This window comes from Hetaerina americana, unplaced genomic scaffold, assembly GCF_022747635.1.
Source record: "Hetaerina americana unplaced genomic scaffold, ioHetAmer1.1.p SCAF_53, whole genome shotgun sequence".
Lineage (NCBI taxonomy): Eukaryota > Metazoa > Arthropoda > Insecta > Odonata > Calopterygidae > Hetaerina > Hetaerina americana.
The window spans coordinates 2593815-2618379 of record NW_027287128.1 but is presented as its reverse complement, the minus strand read 5'-3'; the positions used below and the strand labels follow the sequence as shown (position 1 = coordinate 2618379).

The window sequence follows — 24565 nt, the reverse complement described above, 5'->3', positions numbered from 1 at the left end:
GCGCTTTAAAAGGGAGGGGTTGGACCCGCCAGGAGACGGTAATGATTCAAGCTCTGTGGCCAGAAAAACTAAAGAAACGCCGCCAGATGGGGCCAAGGTTTTACTCCACCCATAGCATTCAGATGCCATTGAGGACCGCGGACTAGCGAGGGCGGGACAAATACCTTCACCAGGTTCATCCCCATCTGTCGCAATCCTATACAATGGAGGTGGCCGGGAAAGTGAAAATATATTCACATATCTACTCATTCCTTTGTCCTGGATAGTAAAATTTGGGTGGTACAGGCGTAAAAACCCACGCCTAAAAAACGGCGTAAAAAACAATAATAGATTGAGATAAAAGAAATTAACACAAGAACATATAAAAAATATATATAAATATATACATATATATGTGTGTGTGTGTGTGTGTGAAATATATATATATATTTATTTATTTATATGTATATATAGGGAGAGAGAGGGCACAATATTATACTCATTTCTTAGATTCATCATTAGTTTTTATTTTTATTGAAGCTAATATACTCCGTCAAAAGTGATGGAAGCATACAGGTATATGATTATAGACCCTATATGTGTATCTGTATATCGCTCATATTTATGAATACCGATATTATACACGTATAAACTTTACGTATCAAATTAGCAAATTCTTTCTAAATATTTCGTCATAGGTAAGCTATTACAATGCTCTCCGATGCTTGATTAAGTTTCGAGATCTAGACGAACGCTCTGCAGAAACTAATAAATAGGAACCTAGCGGGCGGGTTAAGAATGCTGGAGATCAATCTCCCGATTTTGCTGCAATCCGCGTCCGCAATTTAAATCGTAAAACCAATTCCGGTAAACGTGAAGTCCAGCCACCTTAAACTTCTACTCTCCAGAGATCGCGTTTAGAGCCAGCACAGCGATGAGGCGGTGTAAGAACCGCAGAGATTGCCGCGGCACCACTGCATAGGAATATCTCATCTAGATGAAAAAATAAATAAACGCGCTACTAAAATCCTGCGCTCCTTGCCCGCTTTTTAATCGGAAAACGCGAACTGGAATGAAAATCGCCCGACACCTCTCGATGGCGGACGTAAAAACCATGATTCATTGCAGATACGGGCTTGGACGGAAACAAATGTTGACCGCCAACGGAGAAAATAAACGGGAGAGGGGAGAAGAAAGCCGAGCGGGCGGGATCTCTGCGCGGAAAATCGAAGGACGGGACGGAGCGAGCACCGAGCGGGGTACACCACTAAATATAAACCATGAGAGAGACGACACCGCTCGGGGACGCTAGAATGGAGAGGGGGAGGGAGAGGAAAAGAAAGTCGGGACGGAGAGGGAGAGACGCGTATGAAGTTTTTCGGGATGCTAAGAAGTTAATCTAGGAAGCACTCACACACACGCGCGCGCGCGAAGACATCCACTTCCCCTTAGACAACCGTCCGACATCGGTACCGGCAGAGAAGGTAGATTTTTATCGATTGTCCCCATTCGTCCTTCCCTTCAAACAGAAGCGCAGAAATTTAAAATGGGAGGAGGGAAACAGAGGGAGAGATGAGGGTGGGGCAGTAGGGCGAGTGGGAAGAAGGAGGGAGGGGAAGGGTGAATTTTAGCGAAGATGGGATGAGAAAGAGACGAAAAAAGGAAAATAAAACATTGCAAAGAAATAGATAAAGAATGGGTACGGGGTGGGCCGCACGGCCCGCCGAGGAGGACGGGGAGGGAGAGAGAGAGAGAGGCGGGCAAAAACTGCGAAGGAGTGAGGAGGTGGAGGAGGAGGAGAATGGCAAAGTGGTGGCAGTGGCGGTTCGCGCGATAATCAGAGGAGTAGCGAGAGCAAGAAGGAGAGGAGAGGAGGGCCAGAGGAGTTGAGCCGGTAGCCGACAGATGGCGGCCCGTTCGAGGGCAGGTCGGGGCGACGCGTGCGGCCCGGAGCCGAAAACGGAGGAAGGACTGGAGGTCGGCCGTGCGGCGCAATCCGCCCCGCTCTCCAGGAGGGTGGCACCCCTTGCCCCATGCCAACTCACTCACCGCACACGCACGAGTACCCAAAGAGCACGAGTCTCCCCTGCACGAGGAGGTTTTTAATACGCGTGTGTGAAGCACTGAGGGACAAACAGAGAGGGAGAGAGACAGACGAGCGGAGGGAGAGAGATATTTAACCCAATCAAAAGGTAAGCTTGATCGACGAGTACGGAGATGATTGAAAAGACTCCCATGCGGGAGGGAGGTAAGGGGGTGGAGGCCTCTCGCTGTCTCCGACGTCCCCTTCGGAAAGTGGTCTCCCAAAAGGTTTTTTAAGGTCACACTCCCCGTGTCTCGGTCGCGTCCCCGCGTGCCGCGAGACGAGTTCGCCCCGCCGTCCGCCCACCACGAGACACGGAGCGAGGGAGAGAGAGAGAGAGAGAAAAAAAGAGAGAGAGTTGTACCCTGGATTTGAGTGTTCTTAAAAATCGAAGAATTGGCGCATGTGTGTGGCCGTGGCAGGCTTGTGGTGTGCTGGACCCTTTACTTCCTAAGAAAAAGACGTGGGAGAGAGAAAGAGGGTAAGAGAGCGGAAGAGATAAACAGCTGACGAGAGATCCGACCCGAGGTCTGTCTATCTTGAGCCTTTTCTTTCTCTTTCACACCACGCTAGCGGTGGATTTCTCTCTTTTTTAATTTTTACTCCAATCCAATTCCGCACTGCATGCATAAAAGCAGCCTCCGCACGCGGAGCGCGCCCGTGGAACGTTCCATTGTTCGAAGACCCGCGTTCGCCTTTACCCTGTAAACAAACGCGCTCCGGAGGATCCCCCGCCTCACCTCCCGGAGCAGAGTTGATCCGCTTCATTTTTCGGCCCGCCATTGCTCCCCCCCCGCACCCTCTCTCCTTCTACCGTCCCCGCACGTATATACGGTAAGCTTGCATCGCTTTGGCGTGTTCCTCTCTTCCCCTCCATCCACCCCCCGGCGGTTCCCCGCGATCCGATGGCGCTTTTCAGGCGGCAATGCCGTCATCGCTCACTCGACGACGTTCAGCTGTTACCCGGGTAGGACGTAATTCGCCAAGCGGTCCACCCGTGGCGCCCATGTACCCCTGTTCCACTTCCAGAATTTTCTCGAGCCCCCAGGATCTGGCCGCGCTTCAATGGAGGCGCGCTAAGACGACCGCCGGCATGCGGGGTTCTCAATCGGCGGGTGGTCTGCGGGGGGCGGTGAACCAACAGCGATCAAACCCCCTCCCCCTACCCGGGAAACTGCGTAATCCCTTCAGAAAGCGACGCAAATTCGAAAAGCTGCCATCCGTGGACAGACCGCTTGGTAGAGGATTTATTAAAACGGGTAGCAGACGAAAGAAACGGGAATAAAATAATGGAAACAAAAATGAAACCCAACCATTCACCTCCACCTCCCCCCCTTCAACCAACCGCACGAAACCCGGATTACGTACCAGGCGTCGTCGAGATCCCGCGCGCGATCGAGAAAACTCCCTTCCGCCCCTCACCCCCCTCCGCGCAATCATACCCAGGGCATCGTTGTTTTTTTTCGCTCTTGCGAACCTTTTCCATTCTTTCCAACCCTCTCCACTCCCTCGAAAACACTTGGCACCCCCAACCTCTCTGACACCTCCACTCCTCCGGTCTCCCACCTCCTCCTCGAGCGTGTAAGAAAAACAGTATGGCAGGTTCTGAGCTGTGCCGCCGCTGCAGTGACGGCAGCGAGCGGGCTTCCACTTATTGATCCAGTGGCGCCGAAGGGGTCAGAGGAAGACGGAGGAGAGAGAGAGAGTGGGAAAAGGAGGAGGGGGTGAGGCACCGGCGCTGGAGTGGGCCCGGGGCACGGGTGCCTCATCGGGCCGGGGAGGGAGGATGGGAGGAGGAAGGCCGGGCCGAGCGAGAGGGGGAAGGGGGAATGACGAGGCGGGAGACCTCAAGGTGATGTGGGGGGGGAGGTCGAATGCGAGAGATATAGAGAGGGGGGGAGTGGGTGGCCGGGGACGGGGGTGTCGAGTCGGCGCCGATCCCACCACCTGGTGCCGCATCCACGGACCACAGCAGCAGTCTCGGAGTGTATCACACACAACCGACCGCTGTGGGGAAGGGCACGGGTGCAACGGCTCGCCCGCCGATTGACGAAGTCGGAGCACACACAACACGGACCGCGGGGTGGCGCGTGTGTGTGCTGTGGGTCAGTGTGCCGGCGGTGTGCGTGCCGGTCGAGCGAATAGGCACTCCTGAAGTAGGAGATATAGGGAGGACCGATCCCCTGGAGCGAGCAAGAGGCGGAGTGGACCCCCGCACAAGGAGCAGTGAGGGGGAGGGGTGACGCAGGACTCGGACTACCCCGCGCGGGGGGAATGGAGGAGCCTGCTCTCTCTAGGCCAGCCCTCGTAGGCTGAGAGCGGAGAAAAGCGCGTGTTCCTTTGCGTTTTTGTGTCTTGTGACGTCGGAAGGGGGTCGCTCCCAACAGTCAGTGGAGAGGGAATTTTCAGCTCCGAGGAAAGAACGAGGAGAGGATCGACGGACTCTCTGGCCAGGGAAGCGTCTCAAAAGCGCAACCCTCCGCAGGAGACCGAGAGACACGGAAGGGTGTCAGGGAGAGAGGAACGTCAAGGGATTCGAAATGATACGGATGTACGACACAGACCGGAGGGAGGACTGTCACAGGTCCTGAGAGGAGGCGACGGGGTGGAGAGGGACGATTTCGATCGCGCCTGCCGCGAATAGATTGCGGCCAGGAAGGTCCGAGGCCGTTCGATAGCATTTCCACGCCTCGGATGGTGTGCTAGTGGAGCCACCGGGCTGCCGAGAGGAGTTGCGCCATCGAAGGACACCCAATTTATTCATGTGACACAGGGAATCAAGGTCAACGGAGAAACACATCCCGCCGAGATATATATACGTGTAACGTAATCGATACCCCCAGTGGCGTGCTGACGCTCCAGAGGAGAAGTAAGCGGAGGAGCGGAAGGCCTCAAGATGCCGAAACACGTTCCGCCGGAGGATCTCTTGATCCCTCCACAGGACAACAGAATATGCGGGACCATATGTGTATGCCAAATGACGGCCGTACTCAGCAGCGTTGCCCTCGTCTATCTCTCAGTGGCCGTCTACATGCCTTCTATGCGGGCCTTCAAGTCCGGCGTCGACGAGACGCCGGTCATGTGCACCACCATCAGCACGCAGACACGTCAGGCAGAGCAGTGCACCTGGGGATCCTGCGGAGAATGGTGCCTGTCCAAGAGCGGTGGTGGTGGCGGTGCCACGTGCGTGCAAATCTTTGTCACCCTCCGGCGGAATGGTTCCCACCTCTTGTTTCAGAACTGTAGCAGCGCGGCCACAAAGACTTGTTTCGGCATCGACTCCGAGTCGGCACGCAAAATGAGGTGCATCAAGGACGAATGTCGGAATCTGACCGGCACGTTTAACTGCACCCAGGGGATGTGCATAAACATCACGGACGCCTTCGAGTGCGTGTTCCTCCGGAGACCTCAGCCCGTGGCCCTGCCCTCGCCCGTGCCGGACGGTGGAGTGGAGGGAGGGGGGGTGGTTATGGCGCCGCAGCTCTTCCCGGACGAAGAGCCACCGTCAAAGTGTAGTGGGCGGCGTGGCAAGATCACCTGCATCGCTCTCGACGGTCTCCAGCAGTGCCTGAGGGGCACTTGCACCAAGATAAGACCACCCTACAACTGCGACCGGCGCTGCGTGGACATACCGACGCGGAATAAAAACGTCATATTACTCAGCGGCGACAAGGTTTACCTATCCAGGTGCACCTCCGCCGTTCTGGCGAACCCCGAATCAAAAGGCCCTGACGAAGAAGAGGAGGAAGAGAAAGAGGAAGAGGAGGATGAGGAAGAACACGACGATCCACCTGTGATACCCCACGGCCGCGTGGTGTGGACGTCATCGGCCAACCCTGACGACATTCTGTTGGCCTCCTGCCACAGCGTTATCAACACCACGAGAGGGGTAGAGGCAACGGACTGTATCAACGGTTCCCTGCTTGAAAGGTCACGTCTCGCTGACCTCACTAACTTCACCCACTTGACGCACCTGAGTGCTTTCTACGACAGGCCACTGGACGAAGGAGACCCACTTATAGACAGGGAGCCAGTAGCTCCCCCGGAGGCAAAATTGGTCATAGCCAACGAATCTAAGCTACAGATCAATTTGGAGGGCTGCGTGAACACGCTGCGGGACGAGTGCCGGGAATTCCTCAAGGAATACGGCAGAGACGGGACGGACCACAACGCGAGGGCGCGATTCCCATGTTTTTTCTCCCCAACCCAGTCGGACGAGCCCTCGGAGGACGGCGTGTCCACGACCACGGCGGTGGCGCGCTTCGATTTGGCCGCCACCTACCGGGAATTCATGGTGGCGGCCTTGCTGCCATCCTTCCTTTTCGCAGTCAGCTGTTTCACGCTGCTCCTGTGCCAGCGGACGGTGAATGTGGGCGACGACGCCCGTATGCGCTTCACGGGCTGCTCCAACCTCTGCAAGGGGTCGAAGGACCCGGCCGAGGGGCCGCCGCCCGAGGAGGTGAACACCGCAGGCATGGAGAGCAAATGCTCTCCCGGCGACGTGGTCGTGGACATGGGGGAGGCGGGGCGGAAGGGCAAGGTGGACGAGGAAGAGGAGGAAGAGGACGAGGAGAGGGCGAACGGTGATGGAGGGGGAGGGGGATCGGGGAGGCCTTTCTGAGATCAGTCACGTAAGTAAGAGGTGGGGTAGGGGGCGCCGGGCTGCAGTGCGGTCGGGCACACCTCTCTCGCATTGGGTGAGGGAGGGGCACGAAAGTTCGCACACGCCGGGGAAAGGGTGCGGTGAGGAGTGTGGGGCAAGTGGGGTCGACTCTCCGAAAAAGGAGAAAGCAAAAGGTGAAACTGAAAAATAGCACTGGTAAAAATCATCCACACAGGAAAAATCCCTACAAAGAACTAACCCAAAAAACCGATCATAAATTGGAACAAATGCCAAAATAAACCAGTTTTGAAAATTCAAATTGGACCAGACAAACGTATTGAGTCGGTGTCCACGGGAAAAAATTCATATTTTACGGCTTTCTGCCAATGTGTGTGTGTATATATATATCTTCCCGAAATGCCCACTGCAACGAACTAGAAAACGTCCACTGTTGGGTCACGAAATAACTATTTCGGTCGATAATCAATACATAATCGAACTCCGTGGCTCGATTAGGGCTTAATTATCGTCGACGGCTAAATTTGGACATTGATTCGTCAACCATCTGATACGCAAAACACGTCGGGGGCCCAGTCATAAGCGTTGGGATCGTCTGTGAAAGATAAGAAACTCGCCATCATGCTCGGTGTAGATGAGGCGGCAAGAAGGTCGGCGGGAGCCGTAAATGTCAATCAACGGAAGCGAGAAGGGGGCATAAGAGGGATAGAGAGCGCCGTGGAGAATCCTTTTCGGCAGGGATGAATGGGAATCCGGGTAGGGAGGGAGGCAATGGGGTCGGTAGGGTTTAAAGAGAGGGGTCCGGAGGGAGGGAGAATGGGGAGAAGAAGGGAAGGGTTAACAGCAGGGCGCCTGGCGCTAGTGAGATGGTAACGGGTGGGGAGGTCATTGGGGAGGGATGACTTTGGAGGGGGTTGGAGGAGGATGCGAGGGGGAGGGAGGGAAGAGGATGGAGAAGGGTTAGTAGGGGGACACCGAATCGATTCCACGCATAACGCCACTGCAGTGTTTCCTCCTCCCGCCCTGCCTTTCCCTCTCTCCCGCTCTATCACCCGCCACTCCCCGTCCCTTCCCTTCTTGCCCGCCATACCCAACCCACACTCTCTCCACCATTCCCCGCCGCTGTTATTCCCGTCGGCGAGACAAAGCGACCGCATGGAATCGGCCCCAAATGAACATGCTTGAGGCCAATCCTTAGGAAAGGGTGGAGGAATAGGGTGAGAATGATTGCGCGGAGTTTCCTTCTCGTTCCTCCGTCGGAGAAAGAAATTTTCTTAGGTCTCCTGTGCCACGGTCGATGAAAAAATAGAAGATGGTTGGGACTAATGAGCATTATTCAGAGACACGTAATGACGATGGGATCTTGAGTGCAAGCCGACATGGGCCATGCAAAACAGAGGCTCCCTAAGCATTTATATTGGTTGCGTGAGAGTGCAATGTAGAATTCCCGATCGAAACGTGGCGATTAAACATTTTCAGTGCATTACGCGAGTGAAAGGCAATGTTTGTGAGAAATACCAGACTTTCCGGGAAATTAAATACATTTTTCTAGAAGGAGGCATCATTTTGAATCAAATATAGGATTAATATAACATATAGTTTCCCAAAATCAACATCGATCAATAGAGACGAGCAAAATATCGACCAATCTATGCCAAATGGAAATAAAACATTCAAACTTTCACTTGGTCAGATTCGGAGATACAATCTCTGTCAGATTTATACCTGAAGAGATGAGGGCACAAATCATTAGAAAGATGGCTAACCTTAGGTATGCTTTACATTAAAAAATACGAGGGTTAAATGAAGTGTTGTAAAATATCTGTAACTTGAGCCAAGGCATCGATTTTATAGCACGCTAGAAGAAACTGCGGGAAATAATGAAAAATTCAAATATCTATTACACTCGGACGTAAAGTCATCACCGTTGCATTGCTCATTTAAGCGCCCTTTTACAGGAGTACGAGCTACACATAGTGGTAATTTAGTACCGTCACACTCCACAAAAAATGTAACTGTGTATAAATTAAAAACAATCCTTCGACATTCACTATGACATAAAAACGACAGGAAAACATTCAGATCGTTTTCTAAAACCACTCGATCAACCCTAGATTAAACCATTACATCTCGGAAAATTAGTCACTTTAACCACAGCGAAAAATATGCGAATATCTACAACTCCATTCCTATGCGAATATCTACAACAAGATATTATAAATTCCCTTAGATACACTACATCCGACAGTAACTTTCCACCACAGGCAACATCTATTTTGTGACAAGGTGTCTCTAAGACTTTTTACCCTCTATTTCACTTCACGCATGTAAATTCATAATGGTATGGGATTTCACTGAGGGAAGACAATTTCTTAATGCCTTGAGGAACAAATTAAGGATTTTTACCTAGTAAGAAATCGGGAAACATGAAAGATTATTATATTTAGATTCCTAATCCAGTCCCGGCCCCATAAAAAGAACGTTCACACTTCATCCTTCCTCTCGTCAAAAGAAAGAACTTTGGATCGATGAAGGGTGGTAGCTGAGTGAACGTGGAAGTTATTATTTTAGAAATTCTCTCCGGGAAAATTACAGATAGCTAAAGAAAACAATGGGTAATTTATTACAATTATAATCTCTGACGCTCAGAGAGAAAAGTTTAAAAAAAATAGATTCATAGAAAGCACCAAAACCATTCCAAAAGCAAAGAATATTGTGTCACAAATCGGTTTTTAAAATCATCAACAATACAACAGATTTGTTTCCTTTCAGACACATTAGCCTTTAATGTACCTTAATCTTTGACGTATGGTTTTTTCAATACGATTGTTATAAAATCCCGCCTAAGAAACGGCCATTGTTTTAATAACTTTTCCAACATTATGGCATGGTTAGTTTAATGAGGCATATCCTTATGTATTTAAATAAGAAAAGAATTATACTTAACAAAAGAGTTATACCTTATACCCAATAACTTAATATAATGGAGTTCACGTGAATAACATTGTATAAAAGTATCGCATTATGATTGATTTTTAGAAGAAAGAAACAGAATTGGTAATTATAAAATAAAAATTTACCGTTTTCAACATCTCAGTTCTTTGATAAAACGCTCCTACCTATATTTAATCGTCGCTTTAGATCAATTAAATAAGTATTAATCAAAATAATGATAAAAAAGACTTTTGATGCCGTCTGCAATTGTTGATATGTACCCACTACTTCAATCTCAAATTACGTACTTTGAAAGTAAAATATGTCGCATTCAAACCTTTTCGAGATACTCACAGCCGTAACTTACTATTATAGAGGTAGTAGGTTCTCCAAAAATATCAACCATGGATATCTTGTGGCAACATCATAATAGATAAAATGATTTGAACCAGATTTTAAAATGGCAGGTTTGTGAAAATGATATTTGTTGATACGGGTAACATTTCCTTATATATAAAAGCTTTACCTAAATGGTGTAAAAATTCAATTGAACTGCAGCCAGTATCCATGAACTTCCACGCTGTGCAAAATAAATTCGATGCATGTTATGTACAAGCTGATTTCCTCGCTTACAATTTTAAATATCTTCATTCCTGCATGGACTTACGAACAATGTGTATTAAAAGTCTCTCTCTAATCAATCTAGTGACCACATAATTGAAAATCTTTTATTTCTTTTTCAAGGCAAGGAGAGACAAGGATGACACTGACTGCGAAAATTATAAGCACCCATCACAATTGCCCTAATATCCCCTTAAAACTTAACCTATAGAAAATAACACATTACCATTGAATTCTGAAGTAACAGTATTTATTGATTTACCTTACATACGGTAATATTAGCTTCACCATAAAGGTTGACTAGTTGACTTTAACCTCCAGCATAAACATTATTTTAAAGGTTTTATCTTTAAAATACGAGATTTTCATCAAAACTACTTGTTTCAATGGTGCAATATTTCAGCGTTTGCTTAATATTAATCTGTGCATGAGTAACGCCAAGATTTTAGGATGTTAAAAGTCAAAGTTACTGTTCAAATAACTATTCTTGCATGAAGCGGACATTTTTGAATGCTACTCATATTTTTCATTTTTGAAATGTCGAAAATGGCACCGTATTATGTTTCCAAATAGGTTTTGAGATATATTATTGATTATAATTAATGCAATGCTTATATTACAATAAATCATTACATTTTTATGTTTAGATTTAATGCGAACAGCTATGCACTTGATATATTTTCATGGTCAGTGGAATGAATGTTATAAAATCAGTTGTACGAAAAACAATAGAATTAAGGAAATATAGGGATAGGCGTTGATTTTGTGAGTCAATCCATATATTAAATATGAATTAAAATAAGTATCCATAGTGAAATTTACCACTTATAGCATTGACAAAAAATGATTAGCATTCAAGGATTTACGAGCATATATTCATACATGCTGCATACTTAACCTTCATTGAATATTTAATTTCACTTAAACTTTCTGACACTATATTCCCATTGAAAATGCTTTTGCATATTTTAATCATTGAATACAATTTTCAGGAAGCAGCTTAACAAAATGTCTGGTAATAAATTGTAGTTTCCCCAGTTTTTCCAGGTGATGAGGGATGACATGTGCTACGAAAATCGGTCACTTTCGCGTAAATGGAATAAATCACTCAAAAGTTTAAATAGGTATCCATTATTGAAATAGAAAGAAAGACTCGTACTTTTCCACAGATTTTATTATACGGCACGACGCGTTTCACCGACTTGCGGCATCATCAGGTAAGTCGGTGAAACGCGTCGTGCCGTATAATAAAATCTGTGGAAAAGTACGAGTCTTTCTTTCTATTTCAATAATGGATATCAATTACTTCCACGAAGTGAAGCCTGAAACAATAGAATATATTGTTTAAATAGGTATTTATATTTTCGCATTTTAGGACAAATGCTTTCATTTTTAGCGTTGGAGATTATCAGCAATAATTGTATTGGGCTACCCTAATTATGCTCTTCGTCTGGATCTAAATATGATCCAAATCTATGCCCAATAGGCATCCTCTTACTCTTAAAATACATTCTTTAAATAGTGAAGACAGGAATTATTAAGTCCGATTTTAGGAATGATACCCGAAATCTAGCCCAACGCTGGTTTTCATCGACGAAAAAGGATCAATAGGTATATTTTTATTTCAGTATTTAATACTATAACATTTGGTATGCTCAGTTATGCTACGGGAAAACAACAGCTTAATTAATTTTTTCCCATAAAAATGCAATTTAAATAATGAATAGTATTGTGTTATGGGGATACTATCCTCTTAATTTGTTTTTTCAATAGGCCGTTCCTGAATGGACATCGGCCTATCGCCATTGTTGATTACTCCAAAGTTGAGCTAGAAACAGTTTTTTTTTTGTTTATTCAAGGCCTAAGAATAGAGAATGAGTGTTTCCAGGTGGATATATTTATTCTTAGATTTTAATAATTATGTAACTATCGTCAAAAATGAAATAATTTCGAAATTTTTCAATTTTATATTAGCTTCTCACATAAGCCGTGTCAAGTATTTTTCTTCTCTAGCCACCAGAGTTTTGTTCCCAAAGGCAACTTCGTGGCTTGAGCTGGATATGTTGTGTTTTAAATGGCTCATTCTCTCCATTAGCAGTTCCCTCTTGTTCTTTCGTATTTTTAAACGACATTTGATGGACCGCTTCGTCTGCCCTACTTCTATCATACTTCTCCACGACTAAAAGGGGTCGAATACATTTTTTTTTAAATTAACGGGCTTAGTACATTTTCTTTGCCGTTCGGGAGATATCCTTAAATTTCTTTCCTGTTTTATAAAATACCACGATATTTCATGATGCGTTTTAATTCTTTTATCTAATGAGCTCTCTCAGATGATGCCATGAGAAGATAAGGATTAAATTGACCAGATAACATACTTCCCCGCAAACGGTGGAAAAAATGTTTAATCCATTGACCACTCACGAGAGAGAAATTTGAAATTCTCCGCCAGCAAAAACACCAAGATTGGAAACACAAAAAAGAAGCTTAATACTTCTAAAATAATTTAAAACCTCTCCAAACTCAAATTTTCTGATGCAGTTTGATATTTATATGTCAAAAGACTAACTTTTGCCTTCGCTTTCAAAGTAATTGCAGTGAGGAGTATGGTAATAAGATTACCTCCATCTGAAAATATTTATTCTAAGACCTAGAAAACAGGAAGAATGGTGAGGGTATATGTTATAAAACACGATTTTTACTCATGAAGAGCAAATGAGTATAATGTATATTACGTACAACTCAACAAAACAGACAACTTTTCGAATCTATCACCAACAATCAAATATTGGTTCACACACAGGGAAATTATCAACATTTAGCCGTCAAAAGTGGCATGCGAGAAGCATTTTCTTAAAAAAAGGAATGAATAGCAAATTACATTACATGAAATAGTATAAAAATAATTGTCATGGCCGCTAAAGCAAAAAGTGATTTCATATTAATGAATGATTTAGCAATTGTTCACAATAAGAACTTTTGTTTTTGGGCACACTCAAGTTTTTATTGAGACGGATACCAAGTTATTCATGAACATGATATGAAATCACCTTTCCAACCGTTTTTTTCCATCTATGTACTCAGGTAAACTATATTTGGCAGACTATATAAACAAAAGAAGGTTCTTTCTATGTTTCTGATTTTGGGGACTAAGACTTGGAAATTACTGTGCATTGAAGCGAGTTTTTTCGAAAGGTATAGCTTCATGACATTCGTCCATTAGATGTAATGTTTGGGAATGTTCGAATCAGATCTTTCATAATATTTAAATATTTAACTAAAACCTGATTTTATCATTTTCCTCTGGCTTGAATTACCATTTGTTCCTGGAGTTTGAAACGTTATACGTAATGGGAATCAGATAAAGCATGAAGAATTTTAGATTTTGACTCGGTTCCTTTTTTACTTGCTTTGATAACACATTATAGAGTATAATTTATGATGACATACCACAAACTGTTATCATTACCCGAAAGTGCACTCCTCGTGCACAAATATAATAAAAAATAGGAGTTACTTGAGCCACCACATTAGCTATTTGTTTCACTTTATTCCAATAGTTCAACAAAATAAATCGTATCCATTCAAATCCAAATATTTTTTTTGACACGCTTGTATTCATTTCTTTCTTACGAAATTGGCATAAATTGCACCACGCCAAAAAGACCCTAATGTGCAAACCGATCAATTCCTAAGAACTAACTTTCTCAAGGGATTACAAAAACATTAACAATGCAAAATTACACATGCATTTCTGTTTAATTCGAAAGAAATCAGTTGCATTAAAATATTCTCATTATTTAGTAATCGTTGAGACTCAGGATTATTTATTTTGCAGGTAGACGAAAAACCTTATATCAAACGTATCAGTTATTGCACCTAGTATATCTTGAACTTACTTTCACACGACTTTTCCTCTTTAATATGGAATTTCAGGTTACATAACAGTTTTAACATAAACTGTTGTAGTGTTTTATAATAATTTCAGTATCACTAACATTTAATAAATTTCGGTTTGAATATCATATCGCTCATCTTTTAACATTCTTCGACACGTCGTTCCAAAGGCCGAGATTAGAAAAAAATGAAAATTCGAATATCTGACAACAGCAGAAGATTTTGTAACTCTAAAATTCACCCATAAGAAGAGTGTTGAAGAAATAAAATGCACATCATTTACGACAGTTTCATAACGTTAAAAAAAGTAAGGGGCAATACTAATCCGTAATTTATACTTAGTTATCCTTGATCAAGCTATGAAGCAGGGTTGGCTAGCATTAAAATTTGAAATAGCTTCACTCAAATTACAGAAACTTATGATCTCACAATGGCATTGAGAGTGGAATTGATTGACACGGTCCTGTACGATATACGTTGTAAAGAACGTTTAGAGTGTAGAGATAAAAGCCTTCGGCCTGATTAAATAATGTACATCGTGTAAAACGCAGCGTAGATTTTTATAGAAGCAAATTCACAAAACTAATATCAACTTTCCAAGTTTTGTTATTTGTGCAGCTCCCCAATGACAAACAGTCTGTCACACAACACTTGTCTCGTGCAAATGTGATGGCAGAAAAGGTAAATGACATTTTCCACTTTAATATCACGAATTTTTATCATAATTTCGATCCGCCTTGCAGCATTGAGAATCGGAGCATAGGAAACATTAAAGAAGTTAGCCCAAAACCAACCACACGCCTTAAATTGGCCCAAATTTTAACTATTTTTTCCTTTTATAAGACGAAATCAATGTTATCAACAAAACGAATGGAGGTTGAACAAACACCAAAACAGCAGTCAGAATTTAAAATATTAGCAGTGAGTCTCCAATTAACAAGTGAATCGTTTGAAGCTTTAATCCTAACTTTACAGTGTGAGGAAAGCGGAAACAATGAAAAAGGACTGTTTGGAGCATTAACACAAAAAAAGTCCCTACTTTCAATCATACAGTTCTTATGTTTGCTTTACAACGAAAGGTGTTTGCAAAGATAGAGGGTAAATACTTTGAGGGTTTGAAAATTTTTTCCCTATCCGTAATGTATCAAAAAGTCTTGGTGTGTTGCAACAACGCAAAAATTGAATCAAAAGCTACTGTTACCAAGAAAATGTTTTATTGCTTTAATAAAAATCAAGATTAAAAGATTAAATTACTTATGTTAATTGAGTAAATACACATCTTCAAAATAATAGCTCTAATATATTGATTTTTAATTCCAGAGAAACGAAAACGTGTTTTCCCCAAAAATTGGTGTCAACTTACATTTTCTTTTCAATCAAACGAATACCGTCCATGGAATTCAAATAGCGATGAGAAAAATACCTTTCTGTCTAATGCTCATAGATATCTACTAGGCCTGGTTTGAACTGTCACGACCAAGGAGACATTCAAACTAACAAACATGGGTCTGTATTTATGATTTTTGTTATTAATTTTAAGTTCAGACTTTTTAGACGTGAAATGAAGATTTACGAAAGCTGTTTAATTGAGACAACATAGTATTTTCACGTTTAATGGTATTTAGATGATGTAGAATTGTTAGGAATTTTTTCCACACTTTGGCAGTTTTTCACAGCATGTAATTTTGCCAATTTCGTATCGTTCATATTTACTCGAGGATTGTTTGTTCCTAAGGTAAAGGTGAGCCATTTTTTTGTGTATATTAATTAATCCAAACATGTAAGTTTTGCAACTGTTAAGAGTTAATCCAAAAATTTCCTTTAGAACTTATGCCACGAAAAGTAACACGCAATTGTCGTAATGCTGTTTTTTTAAGACGTCCACTAAAATGTGATAGTCCAAACCAGGTGGAATGGAAATCTATATTAGACAGGAAGGTCTAATTTTCATGCAATGTTCAAGTTACAGCTACAAAGGTGGCTCAATTAAAAAGGAGACATTTTAATTTCACTTCCTAAAAAAAGGATACGATGGCAAAATTTCAATAAAATAGACTTCTTAGAATTTTAGGTTCTATCTCGAAATATTTTAGTCGTTTAAAGTAAGACATTATATTTCAGATATGTGTTAACTTAATAGACATAAAAAGTTATAAATCTTTAATCATGATGTTTATAAACGCCAAGAAACATATTCTCCGTTACCAACAATCGTTTTTCATTCATATTGAAATGAAATTACTGACTTTGTAATTACACACACTAAATTTAAAAACACGACCCAGGTTTCGACGTTGAACTTCATCATCAGATCAGCTGATGATGAAATTCAACGTGGAAACCTGGGTCGTGTTTTTACATTTTGTGAGTAGAATTACCAAGTGAATAATTTAATTCCATTTCAATATGTTATGCAAAGTCCAATAAGTTACGCCGGGTACAAAGAGTTTTTCATTCAACTCCACAGCTTTGGACATAGTACCGTTGAGAAAAAGTGCTTATAATTGATCAAAACTAACCACCAAATAAATAATTAACCAAAAATCCACCAACCACCCCTCAAAGTATTTGTTAACACTTTTCTAATCATTTAATAAGCGAAATTATGGATAAATATAATTTGCACCAAAGAGCACTAATATTTTTTTAGAGCTAAACTGAAATCAAAATATGATTAATTTTAAGTAAGGAACGGTTATGAAGTAAGGGTAAATTGAACAAAATCTATAAAACAAATATATCTGATTTAATTTCAACTTGGGCAAAAATATTTCTTCTACTCAAACCAAAACCAAGCATACTGTGTTATAAAAACGGCTGCAATAAATCCATATGAAAAATGCCGACTCACACGCAAAAATCACTTATCCTGAACCACTACGATTCTTGGTGAACATTACACCCTGGTTTCGCACTATAACTCGAAAATACCCATTTTAAATTTTCAATGTCATTACAACATTAGATTTTTCTGAGTTTTATAACGACGGGGAATCATATACACGTACAGAGCAATTTGAAGACAGAATTTTAACCTTTCACACGTTTTCCTTATTCGTGAGGGGTTAATGACGCGATTGGTAAAATACGCTAACTAACCAATAACTGTTAGACTACAAAAATTTCTAAAAATATGGTTTCAATTTAACTTTTTAAGCTGACCTTTGGGATGTAAAACAATATAATGTGTCGTCAATTGCGTCACTCTGGATAACAACTTATTTAAAAACGAGAAAATGATCCCTACTTTTCAAGAAATAATTAGTTGGTCAATGAACTTATGATTGCATAAAGAGCTATCATAATCAAGAGCATGTTTTAACATTTAAGTTCCAAATTTAGATGTTTGAAAAATAATTATCTAAATTTCCAAGAACACACCTCCATGGACTTCTACCACGAGTGATGGTAATTAATTATTGAATTCAAAAGTAAAATAATATAATTTAATTAGAGCTTAACATATAATTTCAAGTGATATAACAACTCCATTAAATTTATTCGGATGATAAAGTTTAAACTTCCAAAGGAACTTATTTCAGATCTGTGATTATTAGACAACTAGATTAAAAAAAAACTATTTTCCATTTTAATTTATAAAACGGTCTCATTATCACCTTTCTGTCCAAATTTGATAACTCCAGATATAACAATGTAATTAGTAAACGATATTGTACAGATTACGTATCAAAGGGAAAAAATTAAAAGGGATAAAATTTAGACGAATGAATTCATAATATATCCGCAGGAAATGGTCAACATCCGATACATACAGATTCCTACTGAAAATTGGGAAATGGTCATTGGATCTATGCACGTACAAACCAGGTTGATCCCGAGGCAAAAATATTCCACTGCTATTTCTGATCCGGTTCCGAACTCTATCGCCGGTAATACTTGCTTCCATCCACATTTCCACGAACCCACATAACGAAGAGTAAAACATAAAATCATCTTAGTTGGTTTTTGTTCCCTCCCTCTAAAAGGACTGAAGCCAAACACTTGGGTGGGCGACTATTTTTAAAGCCACTAAAAATTTCATCGACCCATCGTCGAATACCACCAACCATTAAAAGCACATCGAGGGTCCTATTGGAATATTTTCATGGAGACTACTATTTTCCCATCAATGGAGTTGATGACGCACCCAAGCAAACAGAATGAAGGAAACGAAATAGATAAGAAAATCTAGCATTAAGCGATTGTAAAATGATTTTTTCTTCTCCATTATCCTCTCCCGGACGCGCTTCCTTTCCCCTCTCTCTCTTCCCACTGTCGCTTTCGCCCCCGCCCCACGCCCACGACGCCTTATCTTATTCTATCTCTCTCTTTCTCTCCATCCCTCCCCGTCCGCTGCGACGCAGGCGTTCCCCTCCTGCAGTCGGGGCCCAGCTGTAGCAGCGGCAGCCTTAGCGGAAGCAGCGGTGGTCTCCGCCGCTTCCATCTGCCCAGTCCCGGCGCCTTCCTCCACTCCTTCTCGAGGCGCTGAGAGAGAGCGGCGAGCCAGCCGAGGACGCACTCGCGAGCGGAAGCCGACGGTGTGCGTCCGGAGACACGCGGCGGACGGATAGGAAGAAGAAGAAGGCGTGAGCCGGATACGGCTTGACAGCCGGACGGCATTGTTAACACCATCTCCTCAACCGCCCCCACAGAGAAGAGGCCGAGAAGAAGAAAAAGAGGGCAGGAGCGTGTCACACGGGAAGACAACTAGTGAGCACCACCTCCACAGCTGAGCAGCAGCAAGAGCCAACGAAACAAAATCACCCGCGGAGCTTCGCCATTAAAAAATAAGAGCACACAAACACTTACACCACACTAAAGAAACACCCGTTCGAGTATTATATATATATATATATATAAATATATATTTATATAAACATATATATGAAGATATATATGAAACAATAAATTATCTTTTTTGGATCTCTCCCAATCATCACCGCTAGTTCTTTGACCACACTTGGTAGATTCTCACGCGAATTTTCTTTATTCCTACGTTCAGTCAGGAGAAGTGCGAGAGGAAGGAAATTCATTAATTTTTAGGGGGGGGGAGAGTAGCACGATTGACGAGGCATCTTTTTTTTTCAATTTTTCATCTCCAATTCTTTACAGCACGAGACTACCTCACCCCCTTTAACCGCGACAAACTCCTCCAGGAACATATATAGCAGTAGTAGTGTCTTTTAAACCGACTCGACAGAATTATTAGACCGCCAAAAAAAAGAGAGTAAGAGAGAAGAAGGAGAAAAAGCGTAATAATATATTTATATGATCCCAACCCTCTCCTCCCCGTACCCGTAAACAAAAATAAATAACCCAGCAGCAAGTGAGCATCAGCGGCGGCAGCAGCATCAGCGGCGCATCCGCGAGTGAGAATTGTGTGGAGGAGGCGGGGCAAGTTCCGGAGCACTCGGCCGGATTCTACCCCCGCCCCCACTGCTACCCAGAGGCTGCGGAGGAGGCGGAGACCATTCACCGAATCAAAAGCAAAAAAGAAAAGAGGCGGCCGGTTGAGAGAACACGAAAGAACATGCGGGCAGCGCGAAAACACACGAGAAGGCGAGTTTCGTCATAAAAAACAGGAGGGGAAAGCGTGATTTTTTTTCTCAAAGAACATTTTTAATTGCACCGAATGATTAAAAACTGTTTCAACCAAACATGGACTGTGACTAACTCCTTCATATCACGGCTTAAAACACTTTAGGGAGAAGATCACTGCCGAGGCACGTTTTCTTCCCGTCCAAACCCTTCGTTTAGCTTTAGACACTTTGTGCATGGGTAATATAAATAGGCTCAGCGCCACGTGCAGCGGTCGTGATTACCTTTTAGCTTGCATGACACTAAGCCGAAAGCATCTCTAATAAATTAGGTGAATAACCAGAGCGTACGCAATATTAAAAGTGTAATATACATATATATATTCATAAATATATTATTATTGTTTACTCCTTCCAATGGAGTAAGCAGAAAGTTTCGTCGGTTTACAAGCGGCACAAAAACTTAAGACCATCTTCAAAATGAGGAAAGGCTACGGTTTATTTTCATCGTCGTCCAAATAGCAGACAGAGGAACACCCAACTGTTTCGATAACATTTCCGGGCAGTTCTCTTTATTTTCCTCCATCCACTTCCCTTCCCCCATTTATTCAGTCCGCGCAACGAGCAGACGCCGACATGGCCGAGTAGTGGCGCGAGGATTCAGTGGGGCGGCTCGCTCGATATAGGGCGTGGCACAGTCGCGGAGGGCCGGGGGGAGGTGTCTCTCGATATAGGCGGCCGAGAGGCGAGAGGACGGCGAGCTGTCTTCGCGGGGGGGACCGGTGGCGGCCTTCCGGGGCTTCCCGTTAGGTTCGGAGCCGGAGGAGTGGATGGACATGGAGCGCCAGGCCATCATGGGTTCGGAAGCGGACCTAGCCCGCGACGACGGGGCGAGCAGCCCCGAGGGTGGGAGCGTGGGCGGGGGGTCGTCGACGAGCGGGAGGAGGCCGGTGTTGCCGGAGGCGCTGGCCGAGCCTCTCGTGCCCCTGGCCGAGAAGGCCAAATTCTACGCCTCCCTTTGCCTCGGCACCACCGCCATCCTGTCCGCCTTCGCCTTCCTCTTCCTCATCCCCTTTGTCGTCGACCCCGCCATCTCAACCATTCTCTCAGACTTCGAACCCGAGGCCATCACGTGCATCACCTCTAGGGTCACCTACGCCGAGGGGATGCGGAACTGCTCGTGGTCGTCCTGCCGGGAGGGCTGCACCACGGCCGCCCTTAAGTGCCACCAGATCCTGGTCAACTACTCCCGCGTCCCGTACGACGTGTATCTCCGGCGGCTGGAAGAGGCAAGCAGCCGGAAGCGGCGACGGAGGCGGAGGGACGCTCCCTCGCCCCAGACTCTCCTCTTCCCGTCCACCTCCTCGCCCACAACCCCCCCCGGCGGCGGCGACGCTGACAGCGGCGGAGGGGGCCCCGAGCTGCCCCCGGCCACCGAGAGGGCCCCCGTACCGCCCACGGACCACCACCCGACTCCTCCTAAGAGCCGAAAAAGGCAGCCGCACCCACTGGGGGGCAAGTCTGTGACCGCCCTGGTGGAGGCTCCCCCACAGCCCAAAGTGGAGGAGGTGGCGGCCGCGGCGGCCACTTCGGAGGAGTCGGCGACCGTGCTCTCGCCGTCACCGGCGGCGGGTGAGGAGAGGGAGGAGGACGACGAGGAGGAGAACTTGGACGGGGTCGAGGACTCCGCCTGGGACGTGGTCGACACCAAGTTCTACGTCAACACTGAGGGGTGCGGTTACCCCCCGCGAGTCAACTGCTCCGTCTTCGCCAAGAAGTTCATGATGCCCATGGACCCTGATCCCGACAAGCCCAGGATCTTCCCTTGCTACTACAGCCGCACGTACCCGGAGCGGGTGGTGGCAAAGTACAGCGCGGAGGAGAATATCAAACACCTGGTGCTCTCACTCATCGTGCCCAACGTCCTGTTCGTCGGCTCCATTGCCATACTTTCGTACTGGTACTGCCCCGGGTGCTGCGGGAGGGGTCGGGGAGACGGGGTGGGCTCGGCCGTGGGCTCCGTCGCGTGCTCCCCGGTCATGGGCTCGGTTTCGGGGGGCAGCTTGCGAAGAGGGAGCGCGAAGAGCCTGAGAGGAAGCTCCAGCACCGACAGGTTGCCCACGAAGGAAGAGTAAGTATGAGAGTCGTTCGCTTTTTGATGTGCTACTACTTAATACCGCATGGTTGCGATTCCTTTAGCTGTCTCAGCCCAGAGGGCGATGCACGACCCGCGGGTTGGCCTAATTTGTCTCTGAGAAGGGTGGCTGGGAATGGTTGGATGGTAGACGGCGGGGGGAAGGGGGTGGATGTTTGTGTGCGGTGGGACTCGAGGAATGAGAGGGTGGGGAGGGGAAGTGAGAGAAAAAGTCATTTAGGGGAAGGGATTGGATGGCAGGAAATAGAGCTTCAGATAGAGAGCTTGCTTGAAGCATTTAGACCTATCGCAATGTTGTATTGCAAAACCTCTCTTGGGCTGATTATTTATTCCAATTCAACAGCCAACGAGGAATTTCTTAAATTTTTTTTTGCAAAGAAAATGGAGATAGCGGTCAAAGAAATAAAGCCTTTTCCATCCACCTTACTTAACTGTGATGACCAATTAAAGAGAATTCCCTGAGTAAACTTAGTTGGTTCGCTTTATGTCTGTGTTGGCAAAGTGCATGGTAAGCCAAGCATTGGTGTCATTAATTCTCTTAGGCAGAGTATGAATGTGCATCTGAACCGCAGGCATGGCATATAGGAAAGCGGAACTGAAAGGGAAAAAAACACAAAGCTATCTGTTACATTAGATATCGCAAAAATCCTTTTAATATATACATATCATAATATGCAAAGATAGAATCTACGAAAAGTAGTCAAAATTAATTCTTTTGAAATGATACGGAGAATGGAGACAAAAATTGTTTCCAATATACATACTTGTAATAGAGTCATAAATTTAGTCGCTCGACTCATTAATAAAACGAATAATATAGAATGACAATAAAAGCAGCGGATCAACATTTGCTACAAGCGTAATTTTATTCATAACTCATTATCGCAATAAATTGCTATTTACATATTGTAACCAAAAGTTTTAATTCAAATAGAGTACCCAAGATGTACCAACTAATAAAAGGGGTAGAGAGGGAGATTTTGAGATAAAAAGTTTTCTTCACGCTATATTCTTCGATTAACGCACAATTAATTAATGAAGTATAGCATTTTTATAGAGAAGAAGACTTTTACAAAATATGCAAATTTGCCATGAAATCAGCAGAGAACACAAAAGGTGGCCCGCAAAACGTAAACAAGGGGTGGATGTTAGAATTCTGTTATCGTGGGGATGATTGACATCAGATAAGAGTGATACAAGTGTGATACGAAAAGCTTAGAGCGGAGAAGGGATATCAGAGTATTATATTTTTTCAAAAAGGTCGAAATCAGGTCGAGGGTGACGAGTGCCTGCATCCAAGGAGACGACTGAATACACTCCGAGCGTCTTAATGAGAAGTCACACAAGACGGGTGTTTTTTTTTTAAGGGTTTGTGAGAGAGGAAAAACCAAGGGTTTGGACTTCGGGCACTTAAGATGGGTAGAGGGGCAGATTGGAGGGATTTCCGTTTAGCCATCACAACACAGAGCGAAAGACGGAGAGACGAAAACACAACACCCACATCATAAACAACTACTCAATAATGACAAGGTGTTTCCCTTTCAAATCTGCTTACCCTGCTCACAAGCACGAGTCTTGGCATAACAATCCCCTTTTTGTTCTGGAATTTACAGGGGCTTCGTCCGCTTACGGAAAAAAACGCGAGTCGGAATAAGTGCAAGTCTGAAATAAGCATCCCTCGCGTCCATTGAATTATGCTCTCTGTATGTCTGTCTAAAAAAAAAGCCAAGGGCGGTCCCCTCTAAATCCAACTCTGCTACCAAAAAAAAAAAGAGATAGCGGCTGAACTGTAATGCCATTCTGTGTATGTGTGTGTTTACTCTAACACAGAGATATTGATGAGGAGGACGAAGACGACGAAGAATACTGACTAACAGAGAGACTGCAAGACGACCACCGTGGTCGGGTGCCTTTCCCAAGAAGAAGAATGGACTGTCGATGATGACGATCGGAGCCGCCAAAACCTTATTTGAAAAGAAAATCGATCTTATAGTGCCATATTCTCGCCATAGTTTCAGCACACTTCAGAACAAAAAATAAAGACACACCAAAGCTTCGAAAAAAAATACTCAATTTCCTTTTCAAAATAATTCCCAAGACATATTTTTCAATATAATATTTCTTAGTAAATTCTCAGTGTGTATTGTACTGGGCATGATGATATTGCTATTTTGACGAACAATCCTTTTATAAAGGAATGCTTCGCCATTAACCCTTTTAAAATGCACTCAATTATGCTGACTCATTGTGGAATATCCGAGTTGGCCATTACTGCTCATTTGATATGCTCGAAAAATAAAATCAATCGAGTAGTTACAAGTCGTTCACTTTTATTCAGCATGTTCTCTATCGTAGGTATAGCCGTTTCTCTTATACATAAAACAATAACCGTTGTAGATTCTTAGATAGTACTTATAGACTACAATTGGTGATTGTTTTCTTTTAGTTTATAAATAGAAGCTGTGAAAACATTTTGCGTACAACCATCGAATGAGAACAAAAAAGTGCATGACCTATTTAGACTTATCAAAAACCTTTTCTTCAAGTAAAAAGCCGACACAAAGAACAAAATAAGTGCCATAAAAAATTTCATTAAAAAATCGTTATTATTAATGTTATCTTTTGTTAACGTTCTTTCTCAAATAAATAAGCCATATTGGTTTCTGTTTTCATGAATTATCAAAGTTAAATGTTGTACAAAGAAATTTGTTATGTTATAACTTTTCAGTTAAGAAATA

General features: G+C 43.9%; 2 protein-coding genes across 4 annotated transcripts in view; one reads left to right on the top strand and one right to left on the bottom strand.

Moving 5' to 3' along the window:
- LOC139694734 (cilia- and flagella-associated protein 298) overlaps positions 1–24565 on the bottom strand; it is a 191438-nt gene that overhangs the window by 74006 nt on the left and 92867 nt on the right. The gene's annotated exons all lie outside the window — the stretch shown is intronic.
- LOC139694732 (protein tipE-like) lies at positions 1890–24565 on the top strand. Of its 3 annotated transcripts, none has more exons than XM_071593233.1 (3): positions 1890–2171; positions 18500–21803; positions 23658–24565. In XM_071593233.1, the coding sequence occupies exons 2-3, from the start codon at positions 20503–20505 to the stop codon at positions 23695–23697; spliced, it is 1341 nt and encodes a 446-aa protein (XP_071449334.1). In that variant the 5' UTR covers positions 1890–2171; positions 18500–20502; the 3' UTR covers positions 23698–24565. The 3 variants fall into 3 exon arrangements, with proteins under 3 accessions (XP_071449334.1, XP_071449333.1, XP_071449332.1); XM_071593232.1 differs by lacking the exon at positions 23658–24565 and adding an exon at positions 23441–23615; XM_071593231.1 differs by lacking the exons at positions 1890–2171; positions 23658–24565 and adding an exon at positions 4068–6693 and having other exon boundaries at positions 18500–20598.